At 56.1% G+C, this 24,851-nt stretch overlaps 7 protein-coding genes across 7 annotated transcripts; 2 read left to right on the forward strand and 5 right to left on the reverse strand.

Moving 5' to 3' along the window:
* Window positions 1–1,483: 1,483 nt before the first annotated feature.
* CH63R_00870 (phosphotransferase enzyme family protein) lies at window positions 1,484–2,812 on the reverse strand (the record flags this gene model as incomplete). Its single annotated transcript, XM_018295845.1, has 3 exons — window positions 1,484–1,880; window positions 2,029–2,648; window positions 2,708–2,812. The coding sequence occupies 3 exons, from the start codon at window positions 2,810–2,812 to the stop codon at window positions 1,484–1,486; spliced, it is 1,122 nt and encodes a 373-aa protein (XP_018164207.1).
* A 1,848-nt stretch (window positions 2,813–4,660) lies between these two features.
* On the reverse strand, window positions 4,661–5,569 carry CH63R_00871 (CCAAT-binding transcription factor subunit B; the record flags this gene model as incomplete). Its single annotated transcript, XM_018295846.1, has 1 exon — window positions 4,661–5,569. One exon carries the CDS (start codon window positions 5,567–5,569, stop codon window positions 4,661–4,663), a length of 909 nt encoding a protein of 302 aa, XP_018164208.1.
* A 3,617-nt stretch (window positions 5,570–9,186) lies between these two features.
* Window positions 9,187–9,638, reverse strand: CH63R_00872 (uncharacterized protein; the record flags this gene model as incomplete). Its single annotated transcript, XM_018295847.1, has 2 exons — window positions 9,187–9,443; window positions 9,491–9,638. 2 exons carry the CDS (start codon window positions 9,636–9,638, stop codon window positions 9,187–9,189), a joined length of 405 nt encoding a protein of 134 aa, XP_018164209.1.
* Window positions 9,639–16,262: 6,624 nt separating this feature from the next.
* Window positions 16,263–17,714, forward strand: CH63R_00873 (Flavin-containing superfamily Amine oxidase; the record flags this gene model as incomplete). The annotated part of the gene is made up of 1 exon (XM_018295848.1): window positions 16,263–17,714. One exon carries the CDS (start codon window positions 16,263–16,265, stop codon window positions 17,712–17,714), a length of 1,452 nt encoding a protein of 483 aa, XP_018164210.1.
* A 1,677-nt stretch (window positions 17,715–19,391) lies between these two features.
* Window positions 19,392–19,616, reverse strand: CH63R_00874 (uncharacterized protein; the record flags this gene model as incomplete). Its single annotated transcript, XM_018295849.1, has 1 exon — window positions 19,392–19,616. The coding sequence occupies one exon, from the start codon at window positions 19,614–19,616 to the stop codon at window positions 19,392–19,394; it is 225 nt and encodes a 74-aa protein (XP_018164211.1).
* Window positions 19,617–20,650: 1,034 nt separating this feature from the next.
* On the forward strand, window positions 20,651–21,691 carry CH63R_00875 (Tat pathway signal sequence; the record flags this gene model as incomplete). The annotated part of the gene is made up of 3 exons (XM_018295850.1): window positions 20,651–21,116; window positions 21,178–21,314; window positions 21,386–21,691. 3 exons carry the CDS (start codon window positions 20,651–20,653, stop codon window positions 21,689–21,691), a joined length of 909 nt encoding a protein of 302 aa, XP_018164212.1.
* A 355-nt stretch (window positions 21,692–22,046) lies between these two features.
* CH63R_00876 (Major facilitator superfamily transporter) lies at window positions 22,047–22,799 on the reverse strand (the record flags this gene model as incomplete). The annotated part of the gene is made up of 1 exon (XM_018295851.1): window positions 22,047–22,799. The coding sequence occupies one exon, from the start codon at window positions 22,797–22,799 to the stop codon at window positions 22,047–22,049; it is 753 nt and encodes a 250-aa protein (XP_018164213.1).
* Window positions 22,800–24,851: the final 2,052 nt, after the last annotated feature.

A 24,851-nucleotide genomic window follows, 5' to 3' on the forward strand; every position in this document is an offset into this window, starting at 1 on the left:
GAGCAGAAATTGTACGAAAACCCGAGGGGCTATACAAAACACCCGACGGCCATTTTTTTAAAATGATCCTGCTTGGGCCTTTCTCTGTAGTCTTTGAATAGTCTTTAAGGCTTCACGACCAAAGCCACTTGGCTCATTTCCAACGCATTGTCTTTTTGATTGCGTTCTGAGATTAGACAAACACCTGTTCCCGAGGAACCCGTATTCTAGGAAAGGGGAAAAGAGAAGGGGGAAAAAAAAAGGACTATATTCTGTAGCATCTTTTCCGCTGAATTGTCAAGTTCTATAGACATGCCGCTGTCTTGATGGCTATAACTCAAGACGGTGGTGTATCATTTTAATACTCAACTCGGTCAAAAAAAAAAAAAAAAAAAAAAAAAGAAACCACTTACTCGTTCAAAACCATAATGTACCGCAACCGCCTGACTCTGGCTACAGAACGCATCATCATCCTCTTCTTCCTCTTCTTCGCATGCCTCGCCCCGGCAAGCCCCCTCCCGCCCTCCGCCGCCGACTCCCCGACCACCAACTCCCCGACCACCAACTCCCCGACCACCAACTCCCCGACCACCAACTCCCCGACCACCAACTCCCCGACCACCAACTCCCCGACCACCAAGAACACCCTCCTCTGGCCTCGCCAGCTCCGCTGCACGGCGGCCAACGCCGTCAACTGCATCGCCCCCGGCGGCGGCGGCAGCAGCAGCGACAGCGACGCCTCGAACCCCTGGACGACCTTCACCCTCGCGGTCCCGCCGCCCGAGGACCCGACCCCCTTCGTCCGCAGGGCCTCGGGCATGTTCGAGGCCGCCGCCGTGCTCAACTCGGCCGGCGGCATGCTCGTCATGGTCAGCGTCGACGATGAACACCCGGACTTCCAGGGCGACGACAAGTTCCGCAGCGACGTGGCGTTCGACGTCGCCGTGTCGCACCGCTCGTCGCGCGTGCGGCTCAGCGAGCCCGTCCTCTCCGCCGGCACCCCCGTCGCGATGAGCTCCGTCAGCCGCAAGCGGTTCGCGCGGTGGAGACGGGGGTCCAAGACTAACGCGGACGGCGGCGTCAACCTTACGATTTCGTGGAGGAGACGCGAAAGCTAACCCCACCTAGCGTATAAATGTATCCTTTGTTATAAACTGACAAAGCAGGGGAGGGTACAGTAGAGTAATGTCGAATAATCAATACTATTAAAGGTTCTCGTTACCGTGTCGTGCTCACTCACTTGAACTGGCCCGTTACTCTTCTCGAAAGAGGAGTTCGACCGGGCCGCACCCGCAAACCGCGGTGACATGCGTCGAATCCATGCCGTATAGATGTGACAGAAGATACTGGGAAATGGGGGGGGGGGGGGGGGGTTCTTCCACCCAGCAGGGCGGTTTTCTCTTCTTCCAGAGCCCAACCGACAAAGTCACAGGTCGTATCTCATATTTGCACATAGAGTGTGGATATGAAAACCAGGGGGGGGGAAGAACGTCCCGGTCTACCTTTACAACTTCGCTTTGCCTCCCTCCCCCCCCTCGCCACGGCTCCTCCCGACGAGCTCCCACGCAAACTCCGCCAACGGGCCCCTCGTGACGGCGAACCTCCGCGCCTGCTCGCTGCTCGCCTGCCCGCGCGCCGCACGCGCCGCGATGCCTTGACACACGGCCGCGAGCCGGAACATGCTGAACGCCATGCCCCAGTTGAGCTCCGGCGCGGGGGACCACCCGGCCTCGGCGGCGTACCAGCCCACGATCTCCTCCGTCGTCGGCAAACCCGGCGTGGCGCCGGGGAGGAATCCGTCGTGCGCGTAGATGCCGCTGCCGGCGCGCGAGGCGGTGAAGTACGGGTGTAGGAAGTTGCACAAGTCCGAGAGGGGGTGACCCACGGTGGACATTTCCCAGCTGCCGTGGGAGGTTTGTCAGTCTCCCTGTTGTCCGGGGGGAGTAGAGAACAGGATGAATGCAGGATGTAGGATGTATGGGTGAAGAAAGAAAAGAAGCAAAAAGAAAAAAGAAAAAAAAAGGGGGGGGGGCTTAGGGGGGTACATACTCCAGAATTCCAATGACCCTCGGCTCCGTTTTGTGAAAGACAATGTTGTCAATCTTGTAATCCCCATGGATCAACGTCGCCCGGTCCTGCGGCTGCGCGGCCCCGTCCCCGAAGAACCGCACCATCTCCCCAAAGTGCGGCAGGTCGCCAACCTTCTCGCCCGTCTCGAGGTCGACGGCGGCGGCCTGACTCTCGCAGATGGTCGTCCACGTGCGGACCTGGCGGTCGTAGAACCCGCTCGCCTTGCCGAACCCCTCGAGCCCGACGCCCGCCGGCGTGACGCGGTGCAGCCTCGCGAGCGTCGTCGTCGCGGCCCTCCACAGCGCCCTGCGCTCCTCGGGCGAGCTCACCTCGGGCATGGCCGGGTCCTCGAGGATGCGGCCGTCGAGGAACTCCATGATGTAGAAGGGCGTGCCGACGACCGAGTCGTCCTCGCAGAGGCAGTAGGCCCGGGGCACGGGTACGTCGGTGGGGCCGAGGGCGGCGATGATGCGGTGCTCGCGCTCGACCTTGTGCGCGGCCTTGGAGAGGAGCTTGCCGGGGGGCTTCTTGCGCAGCACGAAGCGGGCGTTGGTCGCGTCCGTTAGTTGGTATGTCGGGTTCGATTGGCCGAAGCCGAACTGTGCCGAGTCAGATTAAGGCATCAGGATGGATGGGAGGACGAGGTCCCGGAGGCTACACATGCCTGTTTGATCTCCAAGGGCGTCTTGATTTGCGGCACATGCTCGTCGATGTACCGTTCCAGAGCCTTCTGGTCGATTGGGTGCCGTACACGTCCCGCCATGATGTGCGTGATGGCAAAGGCTCCTATTGCCGTCTCGTCCGTCCACCACTGGTCCAATTGGACGCGTCGTCCCGAGGTCTCACGATGCGCAGAGACTCGATGTCGAGTTGTAGCAGTAGGCAGGCAGGGCGATTGGTTTTGCTGATCGAATGTGGTCGCCGTTTAGGCCCCAGGTGAAGGAGAATCAAAGATGAATCCCGGCGAAAGCTGTGCCGGGCCAGTCAGTTGCTCGCTGTTCTTCCACACAGGTGGTGGTGTGCGATCCGCGGATATTCGGCCAGTCAGCGAGCCTCGGTTCGGGCCCTAGTTGCTAGTGACGTTTGAACGGGAACGCGGGGGTGTGAAAGGGGCCTGGAATGCTTCACTATGTGTTGTGAGAAAGGTGCGAGGTGGCTGAATGGTGCTGGGATAGATGCCGAGGTCCACCGGCCAAAGGTGACCTAGCTGCTGCTATCTCACCACAACCTACCTAGGTACCTAGGTAAGTAGGAGGTATGCTAAGGTACCTAGGGACCGCTGGAGCGGGGGTGATGCAGCAGAGTGCGGAGGAGGTGGGGGCGGACCGCCCCCCCCTCGATGGCCGCTCCCGACCGAGCCAGTCAGTGTCCGCCGTGCGTCCGTCGTTCACTGTACTCGCCCGGTCCGGCCCTGTCGCTGATGATGATTTGCTGTTCCAGAGCCTCGTTTTCCTTGGTTCCTGGAAATACACAAAACCCCGTCCGTCCAGTCGGTCGACTACCGTTGCACCCCGTTTTTCATTGGTCCTGGTCCAAGTGTCATGATCCATTCACCAACGCAGCGCGTCCCGTTCGCGTCAATCCAGATCTCACTTGACGACGCACAGTGAACATCATACAGTCACGCCATGCAAGAACGAGGTGTCCGTCTCGACACTTTGCAGATTGTCTTCAAAAAGATGCAGTAAATGGTATAAATTGCTCGTGTGGATAACTGTCGTTAAACCCGTGTTTCTCTCCCTAGGCACGAACCCGGTGACGGATGGCCAGGAACCATGGTCTATCCCCTCAGCCCAGCAAGCAACAAGTGGTACGGTAGATCAATAGAAACATAAATCCCATCATCTTCAAATCATTCTCGGTTCCCGTGACGTTGACATACAACACGCCAACCGCTGCCGGCTTTTCATTTTTACGATGATTTTCTCTTCTCTTCGTTTCCACTCCCTGCCGAGACAAGAAATATAAAAAAAAATGAAAGACGGAGCCGCTGGTAGCCAGACCATTTGCCCGTATCAGCAACCACCGCCCCTCGAAGAATGCAAAAGGCTGTCCATTGCCGGTCCAGGGGGGGGGGGAAATTGGTAACACGAAGTGAAGAAGGAAACCAAAAAGAAACAAGAAAACAGAAACAAGGAGAAGGGGGTAATCGAGTAAACACAAGAGGGGTATCCGTCGTTTCGAGTCGTCCATGCATTCTTCCCTCCTTATTTCCCTTGCGGCCACCCACCTAGACGGATGCCATGCTGTTGCCAGTCGATAATGTGTATTAACCGTGAAAATGAAAAGAAAAGTAGAAGAGAAAAGGGGTGGGGTAAAAACCAATGCCGCTCAAGGGTGCGGCATAGGCTGGGGTCTGGCCGCCCGAGCGCAAAGAGAGTCCTGTATACCGGCCCGCATGCTGCGTATAAAGATACCCGCGAGGAGATTTCATCCGGCTCCTATAAGCACATGCCTCACAAAGCACTCCCCGCCCTTCTTCGTGACTCCCACCTTCATTATAAATCAGTTTCAAAAGAGTAGTAGAGATGGCCTGTATGGTCGTCTCTGCGGGCTGTCGTGACTTCGTGATCGGAATGCGCGACATAAAGAACGAGTGGTGGCAGAGGCATCAAGATTCGTCGTCCTCCTCCTCGTCTTCCTCAGGACTCTCCGACGCCTTCTTGGCCTTCTTGCTGCTGCTCGAGTCATCCGCCTCCGACTTCCTCTTCGTGCCGGCTTTGGTATCGGCGACATCGTCGTTGGACGGCTCGCCGGACCCGCCGCCCTTCTCGCGCTCGATGGCGGCCACCTCCTCGGCAGTGAGAAAGCGTCCTCCGGGCCCGCGGGGTCGGCGCATGGCGTGGTTGTGTCTCGACTCGTGCAGATACGGCTTGCGACCCTTGGAGGTAAGACGAAGCTGCTCCTCGAGCTTTTGGCGTGCGACGCGGCGCTTCAGAATGCGATGGAACTGCTTGGCGTTGACGTAGAGGGGTGATTCCTCGACACCGCCGGCCGGCATCTCGGGGGATTGCGGATGAGGCATGGCCTGCCCCTGCGCCATCTGCGGGGGCGCAACGCCGGGTCGCCCGCCAACGTGATTCATCATGCCCTGCGCGTTGGGGACGCCCGGGCTGGTGACTTGGCTGAGGCGTCTCTGGCCGGGCAGCTGCGAGACGTTGGTCATCTGGGTTGGTGATCGAGGGTCGCGGTTCTCCTTCTTCGCGCCGCCCATTCGCGGCGACGTCTGCGTCATGCTGGGGTCGGAAGCCATGTATGGGTAGCTGGATCCCGATGCAGCAGCAGTCGCCGCCATGGCGGCGGCCTGGATTTGGGGCATGGCATAGTGCATGCCCTGCTGGGGAACGGTGTACTGTGGCTGATACATGTTGTGTCCCTGTTGCTGAGAGGGCGATTGTTGTTGAGACAGAATGGGTGACGTCTGTACGCCGTGAGGAGAGGTGATGTTGTTGCCTGTGGTGGAGTTCGTGTATCCCGAGTGCGCGTTCTGAGGTTGAGGGTATTGTGCGTATTCCATCATACTGGGAGTCAGCCGGTTCGATGGGAGGAGGTCGAGCTGTGCAATGAAGGCAGTGCTATGTCTTCGTCGCGAATAGGCTCAGAACCAATGAGACCGAGGGACGTGTAGCTAGCTCGACGAGCGACTTTGTTTGGCGTGTGTGGGAAGGGGGTGAAAACGTGACCGCGTATAAAGGGTATCACGGGTATGGGTCGCGAGCGGCGAATGAGTTGCGACGAAAGCTGCCCTTCTTGTGAGGAATCAGCTTTAAAAATGACTTGAGACGGCCCGTCTGCTTGGGTAGAGTTGGGCAACACGGGTTGGGAGCCGGGTGTGTGCTAGGGTGCTTTGCCAGTGTATTGGGAGCGGAGGGGCTCAATCTATTGGTGATGCGTGAATGAGCTGGCAGAGGCGGGCGCGACGCAAGTGGCCGACCACGGCATATGCGGGCTGATGTAGTCGCGGGGCGGACGAGGGTGGGTGGCTGAGCCTGGGGCGAGAATGATAGCCACGTGAGGTCGGCTAGTGTGTGGGTTGTTACGGATAGGGAGAGAGAGGGAGAAGGCAGGCGTGTCGAGGCTGCTGGTGCTGCTACTGGTACTGGTGGTATTGCCCGTGTTAGGCGGAGTCGAGGGTTGCGTGGTGTGGGCGGCTGGTCCTGGAATGGTCTACCGGCTGCACTGCGGGAAGCGGGTAGGGTAAGTCTACCGGTAGTCTGGGGGGATTTGGTTTTTGGACGAAGCAAGCCGATGCTCTGGTTCCCGAGAGGAACAGAAAGATAGACTGTTTAGTTCTATTCCACTTCGCGTCGCGGGGTCTGTCCAACCAAGAGCGTTAGTTCTTCTGTATATAAGCCAGAGCTCGGGATGATGCGCCCAAGGCAGGCGGGATGAGTGGGGTTGATGTTCATCTCCTGGCGTCTCGGGCCACCACTTGATGCGCTGGCAGACCTCGCATGCATGACGGACTATGCAAAGGCATGGCCCACCATGCCAAACAGCCAGGAGAAGCTCCCTCCCCTTGTCGCGGTAGTGTAGTGGTGGCGACGCAGAGCCAGAGGAACGTCCGAGCTGCTGTGACAGAGCCTGTGCTTTGCGCCTCAGGAGTGGAAAGGGTGCTGGTACAGGCGCTGTCTTGTGTCGCTGCCACCAGCCAGACAGGGCTCACTAAGCGCTGCACAAGAACTTACAGCCCACTGAGGCTGCACATGGAACAAGGGGTGGCTGGTCAATCGAGACCCTTCTTCCAGCTCATTGCCGCCGCCTCGATGCCAGTCATCCAAGGGGTGCTTCGAGAAGGCATCCAAGGCTCGGTACACTGCTAGTACACTTCGGGGGTGGGGGATGGGGACGCCATGAAAGCAATAGCACAGTAGTGCCGAAGGATGGAACAGAGAATACTACAAGGTGGCGGTGATGCCCGTGGTCGAAAGGAGAGACAGATTGACGTGGACATTGCCAGAGGGGGGAGGGGGGCCCGGGGATGGATGGTAACACATTTTGGGGACCAGTGTGCAGGTAGGTAGGTAGGTAGGTGCTGGGAAGGTTGGTGACAAAGTGACAAGAAAATCCGATACACGTACCGCTGTGAGTTGAAGATGAAGGGGGTAATCGCCGATGAGGGCGAAGTGCCGTGTGAAGGATAAGGAAGAAGGGTGTTATGCGCCCTGGTCAGTCAAGTCAGTAAGCATGTGCCGTTTGCCCGGTTTCAGCCAACGGAGCGCGCGTGTGCGACATGTGAGAAGAGGATGTGAGAAAAAAGAAAACAAAAGTCGGCAGCACACACTGGGGAGATGTCTCCGGTGAGCTTTTCCCCGGTGTCGTCGTTGCAGCTCCGTGTCGACGTTGGGAAGAGGAGTTGATGCCAAGCGTCAAATAAAAAAAGCGCGAGCGTAAAGATAGAAAGAAAAGGGTAGAATAGTAAACAGACAGACGGCGTGTTGTCAGGCAACAAGGAAGGAAGCGCGCGTACAGGGCTGGACGGGAGGGGCGCCAGAGGAGCTGTGTCGAGGGAGCATGCGAAACGTACCTGGTTGGCCAGAGTTTTTGGCTTCAGCTCGGTAGTGTAGACTTTTTTAGAGATTGGCTCGTGGTCTAAGTCGAGGCGAAGCTTTCTGATAGGCTTTTGGCTCGAGTGTCACGATGTGAGCTTGGGAATCGTCTCCCGAAAAAAAAAGCTTTGACGCGTGGGTGCGGTGGCTATTTGGCCGAGAGGTCAAGTGCGACGCGGTTGGGCGAAGACGAAGGGGCCGTCGCTGTGGTCGCGCGCTGCGATGCGATGTGGAACGGCGCGGTTCGCTGCGATCAAACAGACACACACAGAGAGGATAAAGAGGCGGGGGAGGAGGGGGAAGAATGCTGTTTTCCGCAGGTCGAGTCTATCAGCTGACAGACGAGGTGCGTGTTGTTGCTGGCGTTGGTCCAATATGCTGGGTAGCTAGTTGGATGGAGGATATGTCGAGAGGACGACGATGATAGGGTAAAGGACCTTTGAGTTGGTTCCTAGATCCAGTGTCGCGAACAGTTCACGAGAGGCGAGAGCGTGTCGCTGGCCGTCTGGAATCAATCGTAGGCTGTGAGTGGTGGTTGGTGGTTGGTGGCAGGTTGGGGGAGACGTTGGAGAGGTGAGCGACGAATATGAGTGGTCGCAAGAGAAAAACCGAGCTGATTTGCTGGGTTTTGTGGGAGGGCGGGTTTTTTCTGGCTTTTGGCTCGTTGGATTCGCTGGACCTTTTTGCTTCGACGAACCGGGGCTCTTTCGCACTTTGTACGCCTGTTTCGGAGGTGGGCGGCGGCGGAGGGCAAGGGAAAGAGAGGGAAAAAAAAAAGAGGAAAAAAGAGGTGCGTGGATCCTGAAGACGAAAGTGTGAGTGTGTGGCGTCGGTGGAAAAAGATGGGTCGCTATGCTGGGATCTTGGGGTGTGTGTGAAGAAGATTCCTGCGTTACTGGAGGCTGTGGAGGGGGGATAGGGGGGGTGTTGCTTTAGCATGGACGGGAAGAGGGCAAGTGACTGGAGTGCGAGAAGGGAGGAGGCAGGCTGGCACAGAGGCAGGCTGGCAGGACCAGAGAGGAGGGGGAAGGAGGGGAAGGGGGGGAGGGAGGGGGTAAGGGGGGGGAGGCAGTTAGTTGGTGGTGGTGGTGGTGAGGGCTGTCGCTGACGTTGACGTCGCAGCGAGGGAAGGAAAGCAAGCGCACCTTGGTTCGCACACCTTGGCTTTGGTGGAGGTAAATTACACACCCCTCTTCACTTGCACACACACACTCTCTCTCTCCTACGCCTGTTCACTTTCTCAACAACCACTAGACAACAGCAAGCGGCAGTCTGTGTGCTTGAGACAGGTGTAGAGCAACGGAACGAGAGGGCCGGTTGAACCGGTGTTCTGTTCTTGTTCTCTCTTGAGGCTCTTGAGGCGTCACTGCCCCGAATAGCCAGTCTGTCGTCGTATTCTCTGCGCCGGCGGCTGGCCTCGTCTTCTTGTCGGGGTCCCTTTCCCGCCGCGGGTTTTCTAGCGGTGTGCGGGGGGTGGGAGGGCTGCGTGAGAACAAGTTGTGCTTGCGGTGATGCGCTGCCGCCGACGGGCTTGTCTGTTTGCCTATCGCGCTATGCCGTGTTCCCCTCAATTGTTAACACTACCTATTTACCCGAGGTCTCGGAGGGAACGTCTGTCTGTCTTTCCTCGCTTTCCGCGCGCGGGCGCGAGATTCTTCGTAGACACCCGTACAGCACACAGCACGCGTTTATCGATAAGATGCTTAAAGAATGCGGGAACGGATAGGTCCAGCTTCGTGATTGGCGACTGATTTGATCCGATCGTCAATGGTCCAATAGAGTGCGAGTAGCCCGGGCCTGGTGTTCTCTTTTTGTTTTGTTTTAGAAAGCTGTTTGGAGGCGAATCTGATTGATTGATTCGACTCGCTCGTTCTCTCTGTCTCCCGGCTCACTCACCCTCTTCTGTGTACTGTATGTACTCTGTCTGTATGTGCGAGCGGTTTTTCTGCCCTCGCGCCTTGTCACGTTGGGGTGGGCCAAAGGAGATTGATTGGATGTGGGAGGAGACGGGTGGAGGACGAGGGGGAGATTCCGAGCCATGATTTGAAGGGCGGGGCCAGTAGCCATTTAAGAGTTCTGACTGGCTGAATAAGCGGGTCTACGTGGGACTTGGACATGGATGGCCGCGTCCCTCTTGCTTCTGATTTGCTGTTATGACGTGATCTCGACTTGAGCTCTTTCCCAACTCACCCCTTGGGCCCACGAGGGTGTGGTGATAAATGTCTGAGTGGAGGCGGGCGGGCTCCTGGCATGGCAAGGCATCCAATCCAGTCTCCTTGCACGTCCACGTCCACGTCCGCTTCCACATCCCCCTCCTCCTTCACACTCGGTTGAATTTCCAGGCCGGCCTTGGTTCTTGCAGGCTCGCAGAGGAACTCGGAAAGCAGAAGGGATAGAAACACCACACGCCACACTAGCTCCTCCCACCTTCCTACTCTACCTACTCTCACGGAGCAGGGCAAGGGTACAGATACAGGTAACAGATACAGATACGGAGACTGTTCCTGGAGTTCCAGCTTCCGATGGAGGGTTTTGTTTCCTTTTGACTCTGTCGTCTCCGCTTATTCTCCATCGTTTCCCCATTCTTCTTCTTCTTCTTCTTCTTTCTCGTCTTGTCCCTTCGCCCTCTCATCTTCCGAGATGTCTGTGCCGTCGTCGGCTGCTGCTAGAGGTCTGTCTGTCTGTCAACCTCTCGCTTTTCCCGCCCGCCCTGGTCTCGACTTTTCCGCATGGGGCAAGGTCTCCATATGCCACGTTACTTCAGCTTTTCCCTCTTTTTAAAGCAGGGCTGCACGCGCCAACAATGGAAAAGATGAGACGAGAGGGGGGGGGGGCTCATCGCACTGTCGCCGCTCAATGTCTCTCCCGACCACCCGGCAGGATGGCCACATTCGTGTATCCGTATCCGTACAGTCACAGCTGTTACCCCGAGGTCCTTGCTGACCCAAGCTTCCACACGCGGGAAGCAGGACCTTCATGGCCCAGAGAGTAGAGCTGCTTGCTGACTGTACTGTCGATCGACCCGATCCGCGAACCTCCTGTATCGTCCGTACCTTGGGCTGCCTCACCACCCAGGTCTACCTAACTACCTACCTGCTTATTTACCCGCCTGTTCTTGAGCAATGTGTTTCCCGCCCCAGCTCGTCCGTCGTAAGCGTAAAGAGCGACGCCACAAGACAAGGACAAAAGTTGGTGACGGTCAGCATCGAAAACCTGTTACGACTCTCCAAGGAATGAGGCCGATCGACAAAATGCATGAGCTGCCAACCAACAAGGGGCTAAATTTAGCGACCGACGATTCACTTCATTCTGCCTCCGTACCTACTCTGCCGCCTACTGCATTCGTCTTCTTCGCCGCGACGGAAGTGGGACACGGACAGTGCGGAGAATGGCCCAGGAAGAAGAAGAGGCGGTGACGGCTCCCCTTCCGCCGATTATTCAATTACTAGCCTCCCTCGGCTGCCGGCTCTGGAACGACGAGGGGCAAAAGGCCAAGTTGGCGAGAGACAGGGAGACACGGGAGGCTGGGAACGAGGCGAGGCTCGTCTTCACTCACCTTGACTGATACTCACAGCGGCAAAAAGTCCCCCCCCCCGCGCAGCTGTCTGTTCGGATGTGCTGTCCTTTCGGGCACCCAAGGACATACGGCGTCAGGCTCTTCCTCTTTGCCAGCCAGCGCCTAGTCATCACGTAACGGCGTCTTTCGTTTCACGGCATGGTTCATAAGAACGGGCGGGAGTCCCATCCCACCTCATCATCAAGCCGCTGTCCGTCCATTTGGGGGCAGATTTGGACTGACACAGTTTGCGCTGGTTCGCCGGGGCTCGTAGGCTCCAGGCTCGCATCAGTCACACTGTCGATCGGTCGGGCTGGGCTTGACTGGACTGGACTGCTGGCGCTCGCTATGGTGCGGCTGGTCACTACCCTGGTCCAGGTCGGTCCTGGTCTCGGTCCTGGTCCCCTGCAAACTCGTCAAGCTTGTCTTCGGGGTTTCCTGTCCCAGCTCCGTCCGCGCCGCATCAGCAACACCACACTTTTCTTCTTCTGCAAGATATTGGGAGCTCCACCGTCAGCCACTTCGGCCCCACGTGACACACACCGCATAATTATCTGACGAAATCGTTTTTTGTTCTGAAGCAGGAGCTGAAGGGAAGGCCGCGAGTGGGTACGTATCAGCACGGGACAATGCAGTACATACCGTACCTGGAGCCAGTCTCTCTGCTGTCAGACGGGGGATCGGTGTTGGAAGTCGGGAGTGACACTCACGAAAGAGAGCAGGTTGGTTGAGCGGTTGTGTCGCCCTTCTCCTCCAAGTCCTATCAATGCACCGGCAAACTCCAGACACACGAGGCATACACATACACATACACGACGTACATCCATGTTGCGCTATGTTCACAAAGCATCTTGTTCGGTCATCATGGCGTCGAGCACAATCCGCTCTTGACCGACCGACCGCTCTTGCAAGCTCGATTGTTGCGTGTCGGTGAGCAGGCGATGGAGACAGAGCGACTCGACACACGAGCGCAACAGCGTTGTTTTTCGTACCGCAGACATTGCTAGGTCTCCGCCCCGAGGGATTCGGAGTCACGAAACCTGCATCCGGCCGCTCGGAGATAGCTACGTACAGGACTCTGACTGCAGCGGTACATGCAGTCCGTGTCTCAAGGGCTTGGGGGTGTCTCATGGCCTGACAGTCGCGGTGGAGTTGCCGGGTGCATCGGTCGTCGCACGCCCTTTTGCGGCGGCGTTGGGAGAGGCAGACAGACAAGACAGACTGATATACGACGTACAGACGATGCACTCTGGGCCTCTGGGCTGCCTCTGGCTGCCTCTGCCTCGCGCTGGACGTTGGAAGAAGCCTTTCGTTATCGCGAGAGAGATTTGTCGACTGACGAATTATGACTAACGACTGACCATCGATTGACAAGACAACCGACCAACGGCGAGTCGAAGGCGGGACGACACGACGCGGTATTGATTGGATGGCAATTCACCCTGTACGAGTTATCTGAGTGGTTGGAAACGCATCACTTCTGTGGCTGCCTAATGGCCAGCTGCCTTGTTCTACGGTTCTAGTGGGCCGACATGTGTCACGCCTCTCCCGGGGTACACGGACAATGAGCCAGTCTGAGGGCGAGGACAAGGGCAGAGGAGGAGGAGGAGGAGGAGGAGGAGGCATTCTGGCACTCTGCCACTCCCGTCACCCTGCAACGGTTACAGTGATGACGATTTCCAACGCTCCAACTGGGAACTGGCGCGACCGCCGTCAGCTTTCAACATGCCGAGCCTCCCTCTGTTGTCTAGGCGGCACATGTCGTCTCACTCCACGTATTGCTCCAACATGACATTGACCCATGTCTTTTCCTCTTCATCAGTCGCATCACAGTCACAAGATACAGGACCGCAGGCGCTTCCGTCCCCCCCCCCCACGGCGCGATATCCCGCCATTGGATCTGTCTGCACCTGTCACTATTGCTAGGCTTCCATGATACGGGATCTGCGAGGCTGGATCTCGACGCGGCGGACGAACAATCCGACGCGTTGCAGTCATCATCGAACCAAAGACAAAAGATAAAATTATGCCTTGGAGCCTCAAAGATGAGGAGCTCAGAGAACGAGCAACATGTGACGGGATCCGAGCTGGCCACAGACTTTCCGCACAGAGACCGTCTGATGCGCGGTCATTTTTGCTTTCTACTGTGTGTGTGTGTGTGTGTGTGTGTGTGTATCCCCCCGGACAACCAGTCCATCTCATCGAGCGTCTCCCAACCGTCGTTCGCCTCGATCGGCAAGGGTTATACCTTTCTGCCGTTCCTTTAAACTATGACCTCTTGGGTTTGTGTCCAGCCCAGCGAGGTATCAGCACGTTTCGACGCATCGCGAGACGCGGCGAGGATTGGCGACATGCCGTTGCAGTCCCCTAGACTGTCCGGTTCTGTTATCCCGTTGCCCAATCCCGCAATCAGCTACCCCCCCGGTCGTGAAGGGATCTCCCGCATCTCAACGCGACGAATGAGGGCCGGTTTTTCGACATTTGCTTTCCTATTCGGCCGTTTGCCCCCCCAAACCTCAAAGAGCTAGTACCGCAGCACGATCCCTTCCTCTGTCGCCCCCTCCCCGTCAGGGTCGTGATGGATGGATGTCTCTTGTTCCTGGCGCTTAAACTCTGAATGATGGGGCCCGGCACACGCGCGATTCAAAAATTGTGAGAGGGGAGGAGGGGGCTTGGAGGCGCCGCAGCGCCGGCGCCTCGGGTTTCGGGATCCATGACGCCCTTTGTGATACTTGTTCCTGTCGCTTTCCCGCCGGCGCGACGGGAGCGTCCTGGACTTACTTATCGCGTCGGCGCTTGGGATGATGGACCAGGTCGTGGGTGTGTGTGTACTCCTTACGAGAGCGACCGGCTGGCTAAGCAACGAATCACAAGACACGAATCAGTATTGAGGCTACTCGAACTGTCGGGGATTCGCATTGCGCTTCCCATCTACTATTCTATCTACTATGGAGCCCATGTCCCAAAGCTGGGAAACGTGTATAATGTGTAGTAGATGCGACGGTCGTCGTCCGGACCACATGGCTGGACGACAGTGCTCACGCTGGAGTTTTGTTGTTGTTGGTGGCACACTGAGTGCCGGGGTCGTCGCGGTGACGAGGCTTCATGAAGCCCGCCTCGGCTGTGCCAATCAAGATGCTTGCTACAAGCGGGAACGTCGTAAAGAAAAGCAGGGGGGAGGAGGAGGAGGAACCCGCGCGGCTGCTCGCCGCGAACATCGTATTAACGATATCGAGAACGAGTTCCGGAGTCTCTCTTCTGGTTGGACCAACCCGTGCTTTTCCGGCTGTGATTGGACGATACGTGTGCGTTTGCGGAGTCGAATTGGGAATTCCGATCCCCGTTCCCATCCGGACGACTGCTGTTTGTGCGTGAGGATGGCCGGCCATTGTGGTTGTTTTTTCCCCCGCCTCTCAACTATCAACTACCGGCATCAGTATGGCTGGGCGCTCGCTATCCTCATCGCGACTCGCATTGCTTTGGTTTACCATGAGATGCAGAATTCTCACCCATAAGATCAAGAGCAGCCGATGCGTGGGTTGAGTGACTTTGGGGGGGGGGGGGGGATAACTCCCTCCTCCTACTATGGTATGTGATGAGTTTCATCTTTCTGCTAGAGAACCTACAAGGTTGCGCCAAAAGGCCCGACCCTTGTAAACACGTAAGTGCGTGTACGATGTATACGATGTAGTATACGATGTACGAGCTTCAGTAGTTAGATGTGCTGCTGCGGAGCGAAGTGTGACTGCATCCCCAAAGTCTACCTGGCAAGGCGGGTGGCTGAAAGATTTTGTATGTAACCACAGTATACACCACTCTATATAATCGATTGTGACTGATACTTTTTTCTTCTTATCTCATCTGGCTTAACATCCAGAGACCACTGGGTACCGAGGACCCGGGCTTTGGCTTCGAGTCGACGGATCTAGCACGGCCTCGTGCCGCTCTTGGTTCGTCGTCGACCAAGTGGTTATCACATGTAGGGCCGGCCCGTCGCGGTCGAATCCTCCTTGGTCGTTTGGACCGAGCTGCAAATTTGTGCCCACGACGTCACAGCAGTTCTTTGACAGAAAGGGGGGGGGGATGGCGTTCGAACCGCATGGCCTGGTTTGCTTTCAGTGTTTCTATAGGAACAGAACCCGGGAAATAGGCACAGGGCGGCTTGTTCCTGTTCGACTTGATGCCAACGCCTCTTCCTCCATTTCTTTACTTTCTCATGGTCAGACGATGGCCAATAGTTTGCCGTGGCCTCTCGCTTGAGATGTTCCGAAGTGTTCCCTCAACTTCCCATCGCATTGACAAATGCTTGACGCTCCTTCACTACATCTCGTGAACTAGATCCTGTTCTGCTTGACGCGTGCTCTTTTGGTTCCCAGCCATATGCGCTACCTTACAACATTGTGGCAATCTCGCGGCCTGCCTCAAATGATGCTGATTTCTCATTTCTTTCGGGCAGAGACGGCGAGAATGGTGTCGTGATATGTCGACGTCCAATGCTTGTCTCTTCAAGACAGCGAATTCACCAGCACGTAGGCAAACGGCACATACGGGTTCAGGATGCATACTTTCGCATGGCGGGGCGGTATACGGCCTTCCTGAAGCGGGTTACATGCCCACAGACACCGTGAGTTAAAACATATCAACCTCGGATGTAGGGTCAGGTTCGAGCTTCCCGACGTCGGCAGGCTTATCGAACCCTAAAGGCGGCCGGTGGAGCCGGGCTACTCTCCTAACAGGATGCTGCTCAAGTCAAAGTTTCGCCCTTCATTGCGATGTGATGTCAGTGTTCGCGGCGCACGGGATCCGGCGACTATCTCAACCCCTCGGACTGCTGATGGTGTGCTCCCTACGAGCCACGCACTACTACAGGCCTCCCGCCGCGTTGGGATCCAGGCTCTTGGAACGAAAAGGGGTGGGGGGGCGTCCTATCTGTAGAGTTAAATACAGCCGCTGTTCGCCTCGTTATGTCGGGCGCCGGCTTCGCTGCTCTCCCCATGGCGAGCCGCGTCTCCTAAGTTAAACCATCGGCTCGGCTCATGCTAATTAACAACGACGGACTTCGATCACGTTCGCTAACCAACTACCTTCGTTCGTCGACAAGGCCACCCATGAAGCTTTCCAACCTTGCCTTGCCGGCCATGGCTCTCACACTCGCCCGGACCGCCGCCGGGGCCGCGGCCACGCCGTGCTCCGAGTCGGATATCGACGTCGACGTCGCCATCATCGGCGGCGGCTCCGCCGGCATCCACGCGGCCATCCATCTCCGGGACGCCGGCGCCACCGTCGCTGTCGTCGAGAAGAAGTCCCAGATCGGCGGCCACGCCGAGACGTACACCAACCCGCGGACGGGCGTGCCCGGCAACGTCGGCGTCTCGCTCTTCGAGAACACCGACGTCGTCAGTGGCTACTTCGCCCGCCTCAACGTCTCCGCCGCCAGGGTCAACCCGCTCAACGGGGGCGGCGCGTCGCCGAGCTACGACTTCTCATCCGGTGTCCGGATCCCCGTCCCTAACGCCTCCGAGGCCGCGGCCCGGCAGGAGGCTTTGCAGACCGCGGTGCGGTCGTACAAAACCAACGTGCTGGCCAAGTACCTCTGGATCGACCAGAGCTTCCACGTTCCGGACCCCGTGCCGGAGGAGCTCACCGTGCCGTTCGCCGAGCTCGCGCAGAGGTACGGCTTCTCGGCGCTGCTGACCGTCATCGCCCAGTTCAACTGGTTCACGGGCGACATCTCTACCATCCCGGCGCTGTATGGCATCAAGGGCCTCGGGCCGGGCCTGCTCAACAGCATCTTTGGCGAGTTCATCGTCTCCGCCAGCGGCGACACAAGGGCCCTGTACGACGCCGCCGCCGCCGAGCTCGGCGACAGCGTGCTGCTGAACGCCGACGTCGTCGAGGTGCGGCGTGACGTCCCCGTCGACGAGGACGACGCCACCGGCGTCACCGTCCTCATCCAGCAGCCGGAACAGCCGCTCAAGCTCATTCGTGCCCGCAAGCTGCTGTTCGCCATCCCGCCGACGCTCGACAACGTAGGCGCCTACGACCTCACCGCCGAGGAGTCGGGCCTCTTCTCCAAATTCTCCGCCCTGGGCTACTGGGCCGCCGTCGCCAACATCCCGGGCCTGGACACGAGCCTGACCAACGTCGGCGCCCGGACGCCCTTCAACCAGCCCGTCATCCCGGGCCCCAACGGCATCGACGGGTACGGCTCGCCCGAGGACTTCGTCGTGATGGTGGGGTTCCGGGACACGGCGTACTCCGACGCCGACGGGCAGGCCGTGGTCCGCGGGAACCTCGCGACGCTGGGGGCCGTCGGCGCCGTGCCCGCGGACGCCGCGGAGAGGGCCACGTTCCCGTTCTCCTCGGACCACGGCCCGTACAACCTGCGCGTGTCGGCGGAGGAGATCAGGGCCGGCTTCTACCGCCGGTTCCTGGCCCTCGAGGGCGCGCGGAACACGTACTGGGCCGGCGCGGCCTTGACGGGGCACAACAGCGCGCTGGTCTGGAACTTCAACCTGGGCACCGTGCTGCCTGGTCTCAAGAAGGACCTCGGTCTGTGAACACGGGTTGCGGAGTGGAGTTGTTGAGGGTGCGGTGTGCAGGTGGGGTTCGGTTGGGCTGGTGGGAAAGGTCGAGGTTGTTGACTTGTTGTCTAATGAGCTCTTACGTACGTTCCTAAGGTCTGATCCTAATGAAAGCCCGTTACTTGGCCCCTTTACTCCGGGACTCGTTCTTGGGTGAGAGAGGTTTCTTGGATAGAAAGGAAGGCCGGGACCAAAAGGGTCCCCGAAGGTCTAGACACTAACCCTTTGGACTCATGACAACTTCCTCTCTGCGAAGTCGATCGACCGCTGGATTTGTTTGATGCCCCGCGAGTAGGGTCGGCCTATTTCTATAAGACGGACTCTCTCTCTTTCTTCTGCAATCAACCCCGTGTGGCCACTTTAACTGAACCATCTGCAGGAAAGTTCGACTGATCAACCTGGAGGAGGGGAGCCACCTCCGGCAAGGGCATCATCATTATCAATTCAGGGCGTTGATTTTCTTAGGCAAGTCAACTGCTTCAACTAAATTTCCATCTTAGCGTGGCCGCTTTGAGTTGGTCGAGGGATACTTGAAGTGACATCTGAAGTAAACCGTAAGGTGATCGGGGTAGCGTGTAAACAGAAAGCTGCATAACAAGCACCCAGGTCCTAGTTACTCTCTACACCCCCTTGTACTTGGGTTGAACAACAGAGAAACAGGGGAGACTAGACTTGATTTTGAACAATCACATTCAGACCCACACTTCATCTTGATGCTCAGTGCTAAGGAGAGTCCGGTAAACTCGGTTCTAAAGAATCCGTCATATCCAACTGTTCGTCCTTGCCCGCATTCCAGACACCAGCTCTAGGGGCGCCTGTCGATTCACATCAAACACGAGGGTCAGTACGCACTATTTCCAGATAGGGGCCTTTAGAACGTTGGAGATAACATGTAGCAGTGAGGGCGTCAGTCAGAGGCTATAACCGGACAGAGTACTGACTTTTGACGTCATCTACGGGCAATATAGCCTCCAAGGGGGAGTAAGTGACCGGCTATCACATATATTTCCCTCCATCTGTATTGCAGCTAAGCTGCTGCTGCAGCTGCTGCAGCTGCTAATGCTCTAATGGTTCTCTCGGATTCCTGACCGGCCTAGATGGCCCATGACAAACTCTCACGCAAGTCTTAGTTCCAGATCACGTGGACTACCTGAGATGTTTGAATAACGAATAGAGGAATCCGCACTCCGTGTATGAACCCAACTACAGCTTTTCGCCTTTTCTTCTCTTCCTCGGGAGTTTTGCTTGGAGGCCGCCTGTGTTATTTGGCAGCGCGCCAGGCCGGCCAGTCGGCCGAATCTCAACAAGCCTGATCTGATCGATTGCGGCTTCGTCAAATGCTATGTCATCACATGCAGCAACTTTGATGAGTGTATAAGTGAGTAGCAGTCTTATTGACTAGAAACGAGGGACGCGTCCCGTGCAGTGAACTCCCCCGCAGCAAAAGCTCTCCCTCAATTCCTAACTACCTATAGCCATCTGTCTGGACCTTCTTATCCAAAGAATGTGATGCCCAAACTGATTGGAGACAGTGAGTCCTATAACCTCTGGCCAAACCAGATGGTCTTCTGCGCAGGCCTTCGAGCCGGTGGGTACTTGTTGATAGCGTCCACCACTCCTCCTTGAGACTCGTCAAGGCGAACCCGGAGAGCACTAGTACTTAACGTCGGACACATCGTCGCCATTGGCCGCCTCCGCGTCGCGCTTGAAGACAACGTAAGTGTAGTCCGGGTTGAGGCCGATGTTGGCGTTCCCTTGCTTTGGGGACCCCACGTTGTCCGGAGGAGTTACAGGACTGTTGTTGGGTTGAGGAGTGTCCCGGACCATGACCGAAGCCGCGGCGAGGGAAGCGAGTAGGAGGATATGGAAATTGTACATTGTGACTTTGTAAAATGTGTAAGATTGTAGCGGTGATTGTGGGCAAGAATGTGTTGGAAGACGCGACGGAAGATGATTGTCGAATGGGGACGGCATCACTTATAGCATACACCCATACTGGAGGATCCGGCGGTTGAAGATGCTGCCGAACACGACTCTTTACTAAATCTCTTGACTTTCCTTCGTCGAGGATTGAGTTTGATACTGCCGGACAAGCTGTTTGTGCTTTTGTTGACCGGCTACATGTGATGTCGTATTTTACACAGCACAACGCTCTGCTGGCATTTACCTTGATTAGACAATCAATCTACGCATAAACCTGTTTCTCTAGTCAAAAGCCACTCAAGGGTGCTCAGTATTGTAATCATTCATACAGTGTTTTTCAGAAAAACATGTTCTTCCCATGTCCTTGGTAGGGTAAGTCCACACTCTCGACTGTTCAAGCGACCTCGCACTTTGTTTTGTTTCGAATTCGAACGTAGCGTTAAACCATCGGCAGGCCTTGAACCAAAATCTGAACAAACACTGAGTTGATTTCCTCCGCTAGAGTTCCACACATGATGCAGAAGACGATCCTGCTACCGGAGTGTGTTGTGTCACATGTGCAACTCTGACCGACGAGAAGCTGATTGAGCTCTTCGTTCCGACGCCTTGCAGCTGTTACCCAGGTGCAGGGATGACGATACTGACCCAAAGACTAAGGACCTCATCCGGCTATAGTTTTCTCGGAGTATTCGAACAGTCAATGATAACCCCCGCTAGGCTAGGATACGGTGAGAAAGCAAGTGAATGACTCCATCGTAGGTTTTGGTAGGAAGCTTTTGACCCCTCACTGAAGATCACAGCCCAAGTTGCACGACTGTTTGTCGATCAGGAAGTTACACGCGTTCCGCGCCGATGTAATAGCATACCATACGTATGGCTTCCATTCACTTACTCATTAGGTGAGACCTTTGGTGGAAACCACATGGCCGCATTTCCCACCGGAGAGCACGCTTTTTTCCCTCTTCGTGTCTAACAAAGCATCGAGCAACATGTCACCATCGTACGAATCGGAATGTCACGACAAGCAGGTCGCCTTCACTGACGAAAGTGGCGACGATGCCTCGTTGTCGGAAATTACCGGCCCGGCTATTCGCATGTCAAGATGGGAACGATTGAAGAATCTTCTACTGTACGCGATCTACAGTGTCTTTCTGCTCTCATATATGCTGCTTTTTCTTGCCTACACGAAGTCCGTAAACAGCAGAGTTGCCGTAGACCCGTCCCGAATGGGCCTTGAAGGTATACCTCACGTTACAGTCCCGCTCGGTGCGAGTGTCGCGGAGGCGCGGCTCGCCAGTCACAAATCACTGACCGTCATAGGGGTCTACGGCGATGCGCCTTTGGGGTCTCACAGGCAGATACTACAGAAGGCCGGTTTTCACGACGGCCCGCCGAATGCCTATGAAGGACGGCCGACAGCCGAGAATGACGCTGCCTGGGCAGACCTTATGAGCGGTGAGGCTGCCAAGATGAGGAACCCGTAAGCCGACGCAATGCTGAACAATCACCTTCCCAGTTGGCATGATATCCATCTCCGAGGCAGAAAATGCGAGGCTCCCCATGGGTGGCTCCGCTCAAGTACGCGATGCGAACGGCTTGGTTCCCGACAAGTATCTCGTTCAGACGTCTGTCTCTCATCAGCTACACTGCCTGGTAAGCGCCGTTCCGCCTGTATGAGCCCTATGGCGCAACGTGAATGTACTGATGTCTCGTGAACGCCCCAGAAACGTCTTCGCGAGCTCATATGGGACAGCGGGAAGGGACTGGCGGAGCACTGGCAGTACGGACACGGGTCCCACTGCATTGACTACCTGAGACAGTCCCTCATGTGCCATGGGGATCTGACTCCCATCTACATGATGTGGTCGGAGGAACACGGGTCCTTCATGGGGGTCCAGGAGAACATTATGCAGTGTCGCTCGTGGGAAGCCATCGTGGAGTGGTCGGCTGCGAGGAACGATACAGGGATGCGGGTCGACGGAAATCATGGCAAGAACACCAAGACTCATGGTTTGGTTGAAGGAGATTGAGCACACCGAGGCCGTCGGCTTACAAGTCGTTTACTATATTTAGTCATTTACGCTGGGAATCTTGGGGAGACTGCTAAGAGAATGGGCCATTGTGCACTTTACTATCCAAGTACATCTTGACAAAACAGCATGCTGACACAATTTATCCACGATAAAATCTCACATGCGCAAATGGTAAGAGGCTGGCCTGGTATGAAGCATTGGCAGTCTCTTGGGCCTTGTGACGGATCCCAAATTCAAATGTTTCATTGTGCCGTTACAAGATCCTGCAATGTTCCTCCATTCGTGTGACATCGAACAATCATTCTCCAAAGGGGTCGCAAATGCTCAAAGCCAAGCCATTGTTTTCCCAATCTTACATTGGTCCAATGACGCACTCCAGAAGCCCGAAGCGTTGATGTATCATGGAGCTCGCCTTCCCTTGGATGTAGGTTATATTCGGGGCCCTCACAAAATCGATGCAATGCTTGGTGTGGTGCGGAAACCGGATCCGGGAGTCCAAAGTCACGACCAACCCGCCGGCGCGGAACTGCCTCCATTGCTTCTCCCAGAAGTAGGCGCAGTGGGCGTAGTGATAGTCCCCCGATGCCCAGATGACCTCCCACTCGCCGGACAGGATCTCGTCTTTCGACATCCGAGTCCCGGCCTTGCCGTCTTCGTCCCTCCAGAAGGTCCAGTTCCGCTCGTGGAAGCCGGCATGGACGTACTCATGCATCAGCTCCTTGTCGAAGCAATCCGTCTGCACCCAGCTGGCCGACATGTGATCAAAATGGCAACCCCGCTCGCGGGCCGTGGCGGCCGTTGGGCCACAGGAGTGAAGTGACTGTCGTGCCGGAATCACGTCGTGCCGAGCATGGTGGTTGCTGATCTGAAGGAGGCTTGCGACCGACGTAGCTAGGAGGATGGAAGCCAGCACAGCTCCCAGTCCCAAAGCGAGAACGGACCACGATCTCTTGTGTTCTGGACGTGTCTGGTCTGCATCAAACACGGCGTTCGTCGGCGTAAGGAGGTGGTACCGACGCCACATGTTTCCTAACAAGGGCTTTGAATGATCGCCCTCCTGCTCTTGGCGAGGAGTGCGGGATCGACTGAGGAAATGGCACATCATCCTGACGAGTGGTACGGTGGATTTCTCTTGAGATCTGAACAAAATGGATTCCACGCACCCACCCGTGGGAGCTTCGGGGAGGTGGAACGTCTCTTAACCCACCTTGAAAGCACTTTACGGGACTCGGGGCATAGCTGTCAGTCGGCCACTGGCCCTTGAGAGTTGCACACGCGACACGCTAGACTCTTTCACGTTTCGGCACCGAATAATCTGCCGTGTAACTTGTTGTCACAAAGCGTATGTTGCGTGATCTCCGATCCAATGCGCCAGGATACCATAACAACAATAATAGCATTCCGAGTTATTTCCTTCTTTTGCTCTAGCCCCGCGCTCCTAACTCTAAGCCAGCCGTTGAATTTCAAGGTAAAGAGACCGAGGCCATGACGACACCAACTGGGCTTGCTTTTGCCTTTGACTACACCTCCCGAGGCATAAAAAGTTAGTATCTGTAGATCCATAGCGTTTTTGAGCATCTTGGATTCGGGACTAGTAGATACCAGTGTATGTCGCCAATGATTTGGTTTAGTCTTCGAACTATGGACGTTATCGTCGAGGTGCCACGCCAATGGCATTGAGGGCTTGAAGTAGAAACCGACAAATCAAGAAGAAAAAATTCTTTTCCATTTTCAATCCGGCTACGCTGAATATGTTCAGCTAAACCTCAAAGTCAAAATGAATCATTATACTAAAACGGTAAGTACAGCAGTACTAAGGTTAGACGCAATGGCTAGCCAAAGTCACATAATCCGTACTGGGCGCGAACCACACCCTTACAGGCGTAACCTTTTGTCGTCATACCACGCGTATCCTTTGTCAAGTGCGCAAGAAGACAGGTCGTTCGCACGTGGTACCGTGGATTCCGCGGCCACCTCAAGATACAATATCCCTGTTGTTTCTAGGAGTAGAAACATCCGAAGCTTCCCAAACCCTTTTCTTTCTCATGCTGCTCACAAAAGGTTACCCCCCTGCGTTTGAGCAGAGTCTACGAAACAGACTCTAGTAGAGGATCATCCGTTGTGTGACACGTGCAACTCTGATGGGTGTTCGATAGATGAGATACGTGGACAGTGTTCTTTTTACTGTGTCAAGAGGATAACTCAGTGAGTTGGGTTCACTCGGATTAAGCTTCCAAAAGAAGCGTCGTGGAAGAAACGTGCAAGCACGTCTTCCGGAGGTTTGCGGAGCAGCCAAACTCTTTCGCAACGTATTACTCCGTATCTCCCCAAGATTGGCTCGTGATTAGAACATTGTCAACAACGTGCAGGTTTCTCCCTGATTCTTGAGAAAACGTTACAACTTGAGTTTGCCAAAAAGTCATTTTTGAAGGTTTCCCAGACCAGAATACAGCGGGTGGAGATGCCGGGGTTTTCTGCTTTCCTGGCAATGGGATGCGCGAATCCCTACCTTGATATTCCAATCTACCATCTTCCCTGTAAGGCGAGGCGGGCCTCACCAATTCCTCTTCGAGGATGTATCCCGCGGTTCGCGAGTGACATGCTGAATCGAGCCACCGTATTGTCTGCAAGCGGACCTAGCGGATCAATCTGCAAGGGCGGTACCGTCGAGAGGGCTTCGCAGTTTCCACCCGGACACCGCGTTTCACTTTGTGGAACGGAAGAGGCCGTACTGCCGATTTCCACACAGGCTGATAACCTGTGAGAATAGGTCAGCTGCCTGTATGTCTGCTACTGGCTAGGCCTACGCAACTGACTGGGCCTTCTGAACAGCCAGGCGTGGAAGGTATGACTAGAAGCATCATATAAACTAGACACTTGATAGGCTAGCTAGTCTAGCAGTATCTTAGCTTAGCCTAAATATTAGCTACCCTGTCCATAAGGGTAGTCTGCAGATAAAGACCCTTGCAGACTTCATCTTTCTATTTGTTGGATACTAGAAGTGACAGACTAATACACTATCATACCTTACTAATGGTATCTATTGCAATAGGCCGGCTGCCACAGGCTGGACCCGCGCGGCAGCCCGAGCCCCCGGCATACAGGCGTGACAGGTGGGACCGGTAACGTTTGCAGGAACCGGATCCCTGCCGGACCG

The sequence above is a fragment of the Colletotrichum higginsianum genome, chromosome 1, assembly GCF_001672515.1.
Source record: "Colletotrichum higginsianum IMI 349063 chromosome 1, whole genome shotgun sequence".
In the NCBI taxonomy this organism is placed as follows: Eukaryota; Fungi; Ascomycota; class Sordariomycetes; order Glomerellales; family Glomerellaceae; genus Colletotrichum; species Colletotrichum higginsianum.